This window comes from Paramormyrops kingsleyae, chromosome 25 (genome assembly GCF_048594095.1).
Source record: "Paramormyrops kingsleyae isolate MSU_618 chromosome 25, PKINGS_0.4, whole genome shotgun sequence".
Lineage (NCBI taxonomy): Eukaryota > Metazoa > Chordata > Actinopteri > Osteoglossiformes > Mormyridae > Paramormyrops > Paramormyrops kingsleyae.
This window is the reverse complement of record NC_132821.1, coordinates 30,674,085-30,687,387: the sequence shown is the minus strand read 5'-3', so window position 1 is coordinate 30,687,387 and position 13,303 is coordinate 30,674,085. Positions and strand designations below refer to the sequence as shown.

Here is a 13,303-nt window from a genome sequence, read left to right as displayed (position 1 = left end):
CAGTCCAAATACATGCTGAGTTTGATTGGGGTTACTGAAATGCCCATCAGTGTGACTGTGCCCAGTGACAGGCTGGTGCCCCATCCTGGGTTATTCCCTGCCTTGTGCCCATAGCCTCTGGGATAGGCTCTGCACCCCCCGCAACCTTGAATAGTATAAGCAGTTACAGGAAACTGGATGGATGATCAGTTTATCAGATCAAGTACTAGTGTTATGTTCTACCAGAGACCCTGGGAACTGTACAGGACACAGATCCTGAACTGCTCCACTCTCTATTGGTGCTTTCGATGCATTGACCGCCGCAAACATTTAAGCACTGCTGTACACCACAGAAACATTCAGGCTCCCCCAAATAACAGATGATCATGTCCGTAAATAAATATTTTAGATTAGCATTTTTATAGATGTATATTCTATTAATCAATTTCGGTATAGAAAGCTCGGGGTTTTGGAATGTTTAGTTTTGACTACGATTTTTGGTGAGCTATTCCCATCTGTTATCTCACCGTGGTGTTCAGCGCCACCGCTGAGCTGAACGGGAATTGTTTATCATTGGCCACCAGATGGTGCTCTTGAAACCACCCATGACCAAGTAACATTGGCATATTACACGCTTTCTGATCTCTAAGAATTATTGACACGATTTTAATGACAAGGAAGATTTTGTTTGACAGATAAATGCGCTGTGTTTCGATAAACCACACAAGGAACAGAGCAAACGTTTTTTTTTAATCCTGGTTTGTGTTTGCCACGCTTTCGTGGTCAGATGCTTCTTGTCCTTGCGGTGCCAACATCTGTGGGTGAGTTTTATGTTAAAGAGAATCGCGCCTTCAGCCGTTACATTTCAAGCCAAACTGGGGGCACAATAAATGCCAAATTCGGTCTTTCCTACTCTCTAAAGGTCCTTATGGATGCAGGAAGACCACGAAAGCGTGATGCCCCTATACTCAGTCACTGCCTGGCACCGCTGTGCAATCGAGTGTAATGAACTGAAAGGATGAATCACACTGAAATGGTTATGAGGGTTGCTGTTCTTGAAGCCTCCGGACAGAATAAAAAAGGAAAGCGGCATCATGTGGAGTCAGCCTACCGTACTGAACACGAAATTATAGTGGCTCTCTTATTCATAATGTAAATTTTCATACTCATGTCACTTAATTTTTATTGAAACCGTTTGTTTTAAATTCAGCGAATACGCTTTTGTCTCACTTTATTTCAATATGATTAAATAGAGTCTGATATATTGTATTTTAAACATTTTAATATATTTTAATATATAATTTAATATATAAAAATAAATATATTTAATATTTATTAATGTGCTTCGGTGGGTGAAATCTATCCCCCTTACAGCACACTGTTTCCAAAATTACACATCAACAGCTTTGCATGGTGTTTTTATTGCGATTCCGCAGGGCGATCCTGAGCCGCTTGCGCGTGCTGTGCGACGCCCGAGCGGCATGACGTCATAGTGTTTGCCTGTCGTCCGCCGCCGCTGCTCTCCCCACTGGCGCCCCCTTGCGGGCGGACGGGCGCGGCCGCAGCAGCGCACTGAGAAGTGTCGGCGTTATCCTTGAGAAGTAGCTCGGAGCTCGAGATCGAGGTGGAGATTTATTTTGAAACCTGACGCGCAGTAAATTAAACTTCTTCCTGTAAGGTAAGCAAAATATCTTTTGTTATTTAAATAATGAAATTGCTGGTTTTTTTGTTTTCCTATTGATACCTTCTCCAGTTTTGTAGATGCGATGTATTCGGCTGCAGAGCGCATAGAATGCAGCGTACCGAGGCCTCCGCTGGGATCCGTTTCTGCCTGTCATCACTATTAGTTTTTAACCCTAAATCGCTGGATGAGTAGCCCGTATTATCTATGCGCACGATAAAAAAAATCCTGTTTGCTAGATCACAAGCCCTCGGATGGTTAAGCCGTATCAAATGGACAGCAATATCTTACGGACAAAATACAGCGTGTATGTGCGTCTCTTGTCACCTACCCACGCTTCGGCGTGTCTTGATTACGGTCCTGGGAGCTGCTTGGTTCTGTCGTACCGTTATTCCTCCTCTTGTCCATGCATTTCTACTCGATCCTGCCCAGCGACGGAATATCGGTAATAGAGGAGATATCGAAGGGCTGGGATCACATCAGCGTCACAGAATTATGTTATTTGCATGTTAGGTAACTTAGATCAGCTATCCTGGTTAGCGGGGCACGCTTGCAAAGAATACCGCGTAAACATACTGTTTTTTCCCCAATATTTATTAATCGACAGGTGTAGGATCTATACTGTCAGTATTATATGTTACCTTAAGATGATTTAAATCACGTGTCGACATGCAAATCGGCTACGAATGTGTCCGTTTGTTTTTCATTATATCTATATGCTTACTGTTTAAATTTCACCAATAATATAATCCGTTTCATTGTGTGTGCCCTTAACTTTCAGTGGTATTGCCGCGAGAAACCTAAGTGGAAATGCATGGGTAGACAGGTGTAATAAATATGAAGAATGATTGGTTTATGTTTACTGCGGGACGTTAAATTGGCTCTACTGCATGATTTGTTAATCTAGCTCTTTCCGGATTAAATAACGTATCCGTGCGTCCCACAACAAAACGTCATACCTGGAATTATAACTCTAGGGTTATGTAAAGTGTTCCTCTCCATTACTTTTGAAAAGGCTTAAATTCCCTGTTTTTTGCTGTATGGGAAGGAGATTGACGTGCAGGAATGATCATTTCTTGGACTGGAAGCCACACTACTAACGTGTTCTGCTCCTTTCAGTGGACAGTACAACTGCAACCCTGCATTCTAAACAGGAAATAGAGTTCTCCGCTATGAGCTGCGACATGGACGGTAAGCGCTGCTCTGCACTTTCGGTAACCAGCTTGGATCGGTGTCTCTGCTTGCCGCATTGAAAGCGCCTGCTCGCTGTAAAGTTGTCTCTGGGTTTTGGTGAAGGTGGAACCAGCTATATTGTGTATGGAGATATGGGGGGAGGTGTGGTCAGGTCCGTCCCGTAAGGGATGGTTTTGTTTATGGTCTCTGGTGGTGCTCCAGGAGACATGGAGAACCAGCTGGAACTGGAGGAGAAGACGAGACTCATCAACCAGGTTCTGGAGCTGCAGCACACGCTGGAAGGTGAAGGCAAGACCGGAGTCAAACTGTTCTGTACTGCCAGAAGATTCCCCATAAGATACTCCTGCATCTATACATTTCCCGATATTCTCCTCATTTTCCCAGATCATCCGACTGAATCCCTCCACAACTCCCCATAACATCATTAGCGAAGAGGTTCTGTCAGCCCATCTTTCCTGGATTCCCCATCACATTTTTATCTTGCTGTCCAATTGGCTCACACTTTAGTCCTGACCAGTTGGTCTGATCCGTGTGGGGAAAACTAAAACAGTATGCGCTGGCAGATCTCCCATAGCAATATTAACCAGTCGTTTGTCTCGTAGATCTGTCTGCAAGGGTGGATGCTGTGAAGGAGGAGAATCTGAAGTTGAAGTCGGAGAACCAGGTGCTGGGACAGTATATCGAGAACCTGATGTCGGCCTCCAGCGTCTTCCAGACCACCGACACAAGGAGCAAGCGGAAGTAAGGGAGGGGCCCCCAACACTAACTGCCTAGTCCTTGGGGGCCCCCTATTACGAAAGCCTAGTCTCTGGGCCCCCAGTATGAATCGACTAGCCCCTGGGGCACCCCAAAGCAAATTCCCAAGTCCATGGGCCCCTGAATATGAATTGCCCAGTCCCTGGACCCACAGAATATGAACCACCTAGTCCCTGGGCCCTCCCAATACGAATCGCTTAGTCCCTGGACCCACCAAATACGAATCACTTAGCTGCCCAATACGATTCACCTAGTCCCTGGACCCACAGAATATGAACCACCTAGTCCCTGGGCCCCCCCAATACGATTCACCTTGTCCCTGGACCCACAGAATATGAACCACCTAGTCCCCGGGCCCCCCAAATACGATTCACCTAGTCCCTGGACCCACCAAATATGAATCACCTAGTACCTGGGCTCCCCCAAAATGAACCGCCTAGTCCCTGTTTGCCCCCCCCCCCCCAAGACTGAATCATTTAGTTCCTGGTTCCCCCCAAAGCAAATCCCCTTGTTCTTGGACTGCTAAAAGCGAATTGGCTAGCCCCCGCCCCCCCCCAAAGCAAATTGCCTTGTCCCTGGGCCCCCCAGCCTTCACCCTTCCTTCCTAACAAATGCACAGGAAACTGTAAGCTCAGTTTTTTTGTTTAATATTTGCCCTTTTTTTGGTGAGCGTTATTTTCCACGTACTGAAAGTGTTCGATTTCCCCCGAGATCTAAGCCCTCCCCACACAACAACAGAAAGTTCCAGACCTTCTTCTGCACTTTTTACAGGTCACTTTTTTAAAATGAAAAATAAAATGTAGAAAAAAAATGTTTTTGATCCTTTTAAGAACAAGTTGCACCTTAGTGTGCGTTCAGCGGTGTGGTTGACCCGCATTAACATTTGCACAGAAAGGACTGTTCTCAGGCTCTGCTCGAACAACTAGTCAGATTAAACCTAGTGATAAATCTTACAAAACTACTTAGTACACTTAACGTTAATAGTACGTCATCCAAGAACTAAATTTGGATCGTAGTTCTTACTAATCCTGCTATTAATAATAATAATAATAATAATAATGATAATATTATTAATCATTTTTATTCCTGGTATGTTACATCTGTACTGAAAGTGTTAAGATGTGAACAAAAAACATAATCTTTAAACAGATGAATGCAGGTAACCAGATATGCAAAATAGCTGTAAATACCTTCCCATGCACTTTCTGAAGAGTAACCAGGAATGCTTCTGTGCTAGATGGCGAGATCCTGCCCTTACAAAGCAGAGATCGGTCCTTTCTGTTCAGTTTCACCCAAGGTCATCAACGATGGTTGTGACCTTCCAGCCTGTTGTCCTGTCATTGTCACCCTCGTTATTTGGCGTTGCGTTCCCACGGTAACTTCCATTGACCCAGATCTTCTAGAACAGTGTTTCCCAATCCAGTCCTTTGGGACCCACAGACAGTCCATGTTTTTGCTCCACTGGGAGCTGGAAGGGAGCAAAAACATGGACTGTGTGACGAGGGAGCTGGGAAGGAGCAAAAATGTGGACTGTCTGACAGGAAGCTGGGAGGGAGCAAAAATGTGGACTGTGACAGGGAGCTGGGAGGGAGCAAAAATGTGGACTGTCTGTGTGTGCCCAAGGTCCTGGATGGGAAACACTGGGGGGGTAATAGCAGCGATTAAATGGAGCCCGGCAGAGGCCAGACACCGGGGGGGTTATTAACAAACAGAGAGGTGGAGAGACGGACCTCTGCTGTGTACCGGCCGTCCCGACGGACGATCCGAGCCACTGATTGTCTTCGATCGGAAATCACGGCAGCGGCTCCTGGTGTCCAGTGCATTAAGGCTGTTTGGACGGGAGTGAAAAGCTGAATGCAGGAGAGCATTTAACCTGGAGCCCTGCTGAGTGTGCGTGGGGGGGGGGGGGTGTTGTACTGATGCAGTGGGTGCAGCTCTCACAAGGCACCTCATGTGACGTGCACACAATAGATCATCCCACATTCGTCTTCATTTGGAGAAATGCTCCGTTTTTTTGTATTGCATATTTACGCTAAGAAATGTAACTTGTGTTTCCTACATGGCCTGTTAAAAAAAAAGCCGCCTCTTGAATAGATGGCATTGCGTTTCAGCAGTTTCCTTCGGTTTTAATAAAGATGTTTTGGCCTTTGCCTGACTTGGCTGCCTTGCTGTCGTTTTTCCTAAGTACCTATTCACTCACTGCCATGCCGGGAAGCCTAAAACCGCCCCAAGGCTCTGCGTAACTGAAATCTGCGTAGAAAAAAAGCATTTCCAAATGACACCATTAGTTTAGCGAGTAATTTCGAGAGTAGCAAACTTATCAGGCAACCTGTTAAGGGGACTTCATTAGCTGCACTAATTTGAGGGTGTTGTACAATTAAACCATGTAATTGAATTGAAATTTTACGCCGGTTCCCATTCATGAAGTCCTCTTGGATACGCGTAAGTGTTGCCGAGATATGTTCTTAGGTTTGGGAGAGCCAGTATTTTAAATTAATGTATTAACTCTGATGCCCTTCATAATTCTACTCATGCAACAGAAGACGCAGAACATGTATGTATTAAATATTTATTTTCAAGATCAATGTGTACTTTGCAAACATTTGAAAACGGGGGTCTGCCATTGGCTGGCAAGAACAAGAACACCGGAAAGGCCGGGGTCTGATTGGCTGTCCACCAAAAAGTGCCTCGCTGTGGGAGACACGGGCGGGCCTCACCCCCCTACCAGGACAGTCGGGGGGGTGGGGGGGGGATTCCGAGCATGTGACCAGAACGCCAGAACAAGCAAACAAAGGCAGCTAATCCTTCTAAAATATCCTAAAATCATCTCAATTGCTGCTTCATGGTATCAAAAATCATTTGTGGACTCAGGACAGACACAGACCAAAAAAATAAATAAATTAAGATAACTTAAAAATACTCAAGTTCATAAGTTACTAAAACATTGCAATCTAGAGGTAAAAAAAAAAAAAAAACAACACTTACAGGCTTCTAATATTTCTCTCGTATTCGTATGCTGTAGAAACGGGACCTTTTCCTAACATCCACACTATCTACACATACGTAACCAGTGTGAAATACACACTGGGTAGGTGTCATATTAACGCCAGGGCTTTAAACTGCATACACACATTAGCTGTAAATAACTTAGGAAAATCTAAATTAAGGAGTGGGGCTTTTAGGGGGCGGAGCTTGGAGGGGCGGAGCTTGGAGGGGTGTGGCTTGGAGGGGGCAGGGCAAATCCGAGGGGCAGAGCATGGAGTCTGGTGAGTCACGCCGAGTGCCAGCCAGGGAGCCTGCATGCTGGTTTGCATGCACCACAGGGGAAAGGCGGGTGGCATCATGGGCTGGGGAGACACCCAGCTCTACTCCTTCCGCACTCGCCTCTTCCGCACTGCCTGCTTCGGCCCTTCCACGACGCCCTGGTTGCCCTCATCTGCATCCTTCATCTGGAAGTACACAGAGGAAAGGGGGGGGGGGGGGTTTGTTATATAAAAATTAACATTAAGGCAAGTGGCCCTCCCTTGGAATTCAATCCGTTTTGAATGCTTTGTCTCCATGCTGAACGTCACATGTCAAACCAACGTTGTAAACGAACAGCAGGGAATTCATCGGTTTTCGTTAACATCCGTTCTACGCTAAGCTGCACTGGTTCATGGTTCCCCGGTCCGACCTCATCGTCCGATGGACTCTCGTTGGACTTGCTTCGGTCTTCCTCCTCCTCCTCCTCCGGGCTGTCACCTCCTACGGCTCCATTTTCCACGTCTGCCGGCTTCCCTTCACTCTCACCTTGGAGACAGGAAGTTCGGCAGGAAGTGAGATCACAAGGCCATGGCCAATGAAAATGAGTGATGGGAGTCACCTGACAAGGGCTGGATCTCACAGGATCTGGACACATGACGACATTATAGGACGGTGGCTTTCATTCTCTGACCTGCTGGCTCACTGCTCTGGGCCTCATTAGCCTCTCCTTTCTCCTCTGCACCATCCTCTTCCTCCTCCTCCTCCTCTTCTTCTTCTTCCTCCTGGACACGAGGCATGTCTGCCTTCTTAAACGCATAGTCTTCTCGAGGTTTCTAAAAAAAATTAAAAATAATAAAAAAAAAAGCACTTATCCCATATGCAGCTTTTTTTTAAAAAAACCTTCAGATCATTCAAGCCATCGTCTGACACTTGACTTCATATACCCTGCTGGGTCTGAAACAGAACCAGGCTGGGACATGACTAAGGCAAGCAGCTACACCAGTACCAGAGGTACACGAGGCAAGGTCCCAGCTGGGGAGCTATTAGCGGAGACACAGTTAAATAACTCATGTGATACTGCAGAACAGCAGAGTAGTATATAGTGGCGCTCAGAATATACAGCAGAATGAGTAACGACGTCAATGGACTGGAAAGAAAAGCTCTTTGTTTGCTACATAAAATTAGCAATCTTGTTCTCACCAGTTCCCAGGTTCTCTTGGACAAAATGATCCCAATCCTATCACACGCACAACACAATGCCCTATAATCAATTGCGACGATACAAAGAATTCAGCTGCACTGAGCCTCCCGTACAGCAGGGTGCACTCTCTTACCTGGGGCCAGCAGAAGAGCACCAGAAGAACGACAGGCAGGCCCACCGTCAGGATATAGACCACCCACATCCAGGGACGCTCCTCCGCAGCCATGCTCAGCCGAGCGAAGATTCCAGGCTACGGAAGTGAGAGTTCAAACCCCGCTACACCCAGGTGTAAAGAGTCTTACAAAACCTGCTGTTCATTTTCAAAAATAGCCCTTAAACAGGGAGCCACAAATTCCCAACGTAGGCCATCTTAGGTTGGGAAATTTGGCAAGAGTGTGCAGGATATCTCTGAAAGTGCATGCAGCGGCGGATATGGACCCCCACCTCGTTAGCGCTAGCCACTAGCCGCTTCAGCCCCCAGCCGTCCGACGCCCAGCGATCCGCCACCTCCTTGTCCTCAGTGATGATGAAGTTGTCGAAGTAAATCTCCGAGGTCATGGACCACAGCTCCAAGCCTATGGCTCTGAAGGGCGTCATTCTGAATGGGTGGAGGTCTTCAAAGTAATCTGGGTTGGGGATTTTTCTTGGGCTCCAGACACCCTAAGGGACATAATTAAAGTTGTCTCCTTAGAGCTCTTTGGTGGGTTGCCATGACACCATAGGAAATTCCCAGCTGTAACATGGATATCCATAGAAATCCCGGCTCGTTCTACCGCACCATTTATCAGTCCTACCTGATAGCTGGGATTGTCGATGAGGGGTGGCTTCCACTTGCCCCTGTACTGGGGGTTGTTGATCATTGGGGGCTTCCACTCCCCGCAGCCAATGGCCATCTCACAGGCAGGGTTAGGGATCTGAGGGGCTTCCCACTCTCCGTCCATCTCCTCATCCCTGCCATGAAGAAGAGTCTGCTCTCAGTCCCTAATCCCCATGCAAAATCACTCCTACAAATATCAAGCCCCTAGCTGATGCCTCAAGCTTACACTGCGGATCTAAGTCTTCGTGCTGAAGATCTGAGAATTTAATCTATGCTCTATCCTCTTTAAGCCCAAAGCACTTTGTCTGGTACTTATTAAGATATTTACTTGCATTTACCCAAGTGCAAGTTTAACCTCTCTTTGGAGACGCTCCCTTAGTGACCGTAATAGGCTACAGGGCACTTCCTGAACCCTTTGTTTGGTGATGCGGGCGCTTACCAGTCGTCTGGCTTTTCTGCGTTGGGGTCAGGAACTAGCTCAGGCTCATCATCCAGCCAGCCTTCCGGTTTAAACGCTTCGGGGTCTGGGATCTTGGCTGGAGCGTCCTCATTCCTGAGCGGCAAACATATGCATGCTGAGGGACGGTTCCGTTAAAAGGAACCGCAGCGGATTCAACGGAACCCGGTTCTATGGCTAGTTAGCACACGACGGTTAAACTTGGAAGTTCAACAAAAATGCACAAAAGCGTTTACAAAATAAAACCTTAAATTATAGGCGCTTAAACACCACTGGAACTTTTCTCCGGAGCCAGGGACTTTTGTAGTGTTCACACCACAGGAATACTTGCGGGCGGACTAGTTCCTCTGAGACAGTTCCAGAACCCTTTTTTAGACCCTACTCCAGACTAGGTACTTATGGTTCAAATACAAACTCCTGTGGAAGCGCTTACAGGGATGACGACAAGCGGGGCACTAACCTGGGAGTTACTCAGAAGTACAGAAAGAGATGCAACGGGGCAAAAACTGAGTAGATGGAATTATTTTTGAACCCCAATTACTTGTAATGCATCAATTAATACATTTTTTTGCTGGTGTCTGGTGATGCATTTCTGCATCAGAATATTCAGTTGCTAACAAATATACTTTTGTCTAATATCGCTGGTGTTACAACGTCGGTCTAAAAGCAACTTTTGCTCATCTCAATTGGGTCTTTCAAACCAAATCATTATTTTGAATTGCCATGAAGAAGCAAATTGCGGAATTTGTAAAATGAAATTTCCCAAGAATATTTTCTAAGTAGGACTGATATCATGTAACCTTCTGATGCTTTTGTCAAAGGGACTCACCAGTTTTCAGGCTTGATAGCCTCGGGATCGGGGATCTTGGCTCGTTCGTCCCAGTCCTCTGGCTTGGCGTCACTGGAGTCGTCTATCTCCTTCTGGGGGTTGACTGGGGGCACCATGTCTGTGAGTAGGCTGCCTCTGCTCACGCTGGACTGGTCGATGAAGATCTCGTAGCTGTTGTCTGGGCTGAGCACTTAAGTAGAGGAGGTACAGATCGTAAGTCAGGAACCTTGCAGGATGAGAATGAAATTCAAAACTAAACAACTTCTAATTATGTTTGCGTTCTCACATATTTTTGATGATTGTCTTCCATGGCCATATAATGAATGCATTATAGCTACTATCGTACAATGTTAGGCCGAATGGTGTAACAGACCAGGAGGGGCGATTGACTTTGTACCTAAGGTGTACAAATGGGTTTTCTTGTCGGTGTACAACTTCTTGAGATCCACATCGGGCCGCTTGGCGTGCTTCTCTTCCAAGTCCTCATTTTTGGGGTTCTTGTGCCTGAAGATGAAGTGGAGTTTGTGATCCTCCCCGCACTTATCCGGGCCAAACATGATGGTGTATGGCGTGCGGTCGTGGAACTGCTCCTGAAGGAGATGGTGCCCAGAACCAGGGGAGATGTTTAGAGAACATCTGTGCACCGACAGGTACCGTCACATCAGGACCAGACGAGAGTCGGCCAAAAGGATTCAAAGTGTAGGAATAACGTTAGACAAACCAAATCTAAATCCTGAGCTTCTGAGATCAGCTTGATATAGGCACCTCCACAGTCAATCCCATTCTGAAAATTGACCTCATACCTAAAACAAACAACACGGTCACGAGTCACATATCTTTAAAAAAATATATATTAGTGATGCATTTATGGACTCAGAATGTCATGTATTCTATAAAAAACACTTGTATAGTACAGAATGATGCTAGAGGGCAGTAGGGTGACGAGTAACGAGTAAAAAAATAGTTTATGAGTTAAAGGTTTGACTTCTGACCACCAATGATACAGATCAGGCAATATGGACAATATAAGCCAAACAGAAGCTCTCAAACCAGGAAGAGGACACTGACTGGACAACGAGGGGCTTGTCCTTGAAGACAAACGGTCTGGCCAGCAGGGCGGCGATAGCATGGTGCTTGGCTCTAGATTTGAGCACCAGCCCCATGTCTCCTGTCACCGTGTTTTCCTTCAGAGGCTCCACCTCCCACTTTCCTGGGCAGGAAGCGTGACGGAGAAACCAGTGAGTTCGAAGAGTCCCAAGAAAAGCAGGAACTCAGGATGAACATTTTACGGGTCTCTCCTAAACACTGAAGCTTATTTATAAATAATCAGACATGAATGGAGGACTGCTGAGTATCAGTTGGTCTCGTTTCCACGGCAGTTCAGAATCTCCGCTGGCTTTGCTATTAAAAGAACCACTTCAAGTTTAACAGCAGAAAAATGCATTATACTGAAAGCAAATGCATCAGCCTACTGCCACGTGGTGGCTGTGATTGGCTCAGGTCCCCTGTGACCCTGAGCAGGATAAGTGGTTAGAAAATGACTGACCATCATATTTTGCCACATCATCGTCTGCATCTTCTTTCGTCGTTCTCGACACCTGCCACCTGAAGGAAGCGGTCGAATGTAACATACAGCTGAACCGAACCAGTAACACCAATTTCCCGAACCTTCCAATACTGAGACCCCACTTGTCTTGTTTTCAGGACAGACGTACCTTTCTAGCGAGCCATCGTCAAACGTCTCTGCAAAGTAGACATCACCTGTAGGGACCGGGGTCTTGTATGTTACCTACACACGCAAAACGTGAAATTAGAGTAAATAAATTATTGTGGAAAATACACTGCAGCTCAATGTCCGTCGTCAGGCAAGGACAACATGCAGAGAGTGAAGTTTATTTATAATTTAATTAACATCAAGCCACCCCTTCTACAGTTATGCCTAAATTAAACTGTCCCTCGACCGTAAAGATACATTTCAACAGTCCTCGCCCACCATCTTCACAACCACTGAGAACTGGGAACTAGAAGGTCCGTTCTTTCAGTGAATGTTCACCTGCAAAGCACCAATCAGGGTTGAACCTATACATTAGAATTATTAAATAAGTGCATATAATATAGTATAAGAGATTTGAAGAGGAAAATTGTGAACTCAGAATTTGTGCAAGAACCAACAACAACCTTCAAAATGTTATGGCATCACACTAACTGGAGAGAATGAAGAAGATCTTGAGACACTTAAAAGATGAAAAGACGGGACTACAGTTAAATGTTAAGAAAACAAAGGTCATGACTACAGGATCAGCAGCTAACTTTAAAACTGGTGGTGAAGACGAGGAGATTGTAGACAAAACTACTATAAAGACTGTATCTATATCAAATAGACACAGTCTTCAAAAGGAGGAATTAGAAATTGCTCAGAATATATTTCCTGTGACTTTGTGGATGTGAGGAAACAGTCTTTGAACTGTCAAAGGCTTTCAAGAATAGTGGTGACCACCAGGAAGGCGGTCTAGTGGATTCTTGAGCCTGAATTTTCACTTGAGACACAAATGATCAGACTAAATGACCAGAATGACACCATCTACAGAGCGGTCAGAAGCCAACGTCAACTGGACGGCACCTAATGGCACCATCTACAGAGCGGTCAGAAGCCAACGTCAACTGGACGGAACCTAATGGCACCACAAGTTTAAAGCACACGACGGGAAGGCAGCTGCACTAACTTGGAACGAGACGTTGGCATCCGGAACAGACTCCTCCTTCTCAGCCTTCATCGAGTCCTCCACCAACGCCTCCTCTTCATCCTCCTGGTCTTCCTCTTGGGCCCTGGCTAATGTGACTGCAAAGAGCACCAACAGACCTGCCCATCCCCATCGCGGTCTCATCTCTGGTGTGTCACTGTAAATACAAACACACACGTCAGACATATTGACGAGCACAGGTGACAAGTCATGGACACCACGATGCTGAAATTATAATACAAGATGTTCTTCCTGGCTGTCAGAAAATAGAATAATATTAGTGTGTGCTGCAATTAAATGGGGCAGGGAATTGGTGGGGTGAGGTTTATAGGGTCAATGCGGTAACTGACATTTTAATTGCTTAATTGAATTTATTGACCGGAGGCTACCTTTGAATTTTAAATG

General features: G+C 46.0%; 2 protein-coding genes across 4 annotated transcripts in view; one reads left to right on the top strand and one right to left on the bottom strand.

Annotated features, from left to right (window-relative positions):
• The first annotated feature begins 1,452 nt into the window (after window positions 1-1,452).
• LOC111853066 (short coiled-coil protein B) lies at window positions 1,453-5,765 on the top strand. The gene is made up of 4 exons (XM_023829584.2): window positions 1,453-1,657; window positions 2,780-2,851; window positions 3,056-3,136; window positions 3,457-5,765. Exons 2-4 carry the CDS (start codon window positions 2,833-2,835, stop codon window positions 3,597-3,599), a joined length of 243 nt encoding a protein of 80 aa, XP_023685352.1. The 5' UTR covers window positions 1,453-1,657; window positions 2,780-2,832; the 3' UTR covers window positions 3,600-5,765.
• A 400-nt stretch (window positions 5,766-6,165) lies between these two features.
• Window positions 6,166-13,303, bottom strand: part of clgn (calmegin) — a 9,556-nt gene continuing 2,418 nt past the window's right edge. For all 3 annotated transcript variants that reach the window (XM_023829472.2, XM_023829473.2, XM_023829474.2), the window contains exons 2-15: window positions 12,881-13,055; window positions 11,873-11,946; window positions 11,704-11,762; window positions 11,226-11,367; window positions 10,879-10,960; window positions 10,555-10,747; window positions 10,158-10,347; window positions 9,311-9,424; window positions 8,849-9,005; window positions 8,499-8,714; window positions 8,188-8,304; window positions 7,545-7,686; window positions 7,284-7,399; window positions 6,166-7,059 (exon numbers count right to left, since the gene is read on the bottom strand). In XM_023829472.2, coding sequence (XP_023685240.1) covers window positions 6,976-7,059; window positions 7,284-7,399; window positions 7,545-7,686; window positions 8,188-8,304; window positions 8,499-8,714; window positions 8,849-9,005; window positions 9,311-9,424; window positions 10,158-10,347; window positions 10,555-10,747; window positions 10,879-10,960; window positions 11,226-11,367; window positions 11,704-11,762; window positions 11,873-11,946; window positions 12,881-13,042 — 1,848 coding nt within the window. In that variant the 5' untranslated portion in view covers window positions 13,043-13,055 and the 3' untranslated portion in view covers window positions 6,166-6,975. The remainder of the gene's footprint in view (window positions 7,060-7,283; window positions 7,400-7,544; window positions 7,687-8,187; window positions 8,305-8,498; window positions 8,715-8,848; window positions 9,006-9,310; window positions 9,425-10,157; window positions 10,348-10,554; window positions 10,748-10,878; window positions 10,961-11,225; window positions 11,368-11,703; window positions 11,763-11,872; window positions 11,947-12,880; window positions 13,056-13,303) is intronic.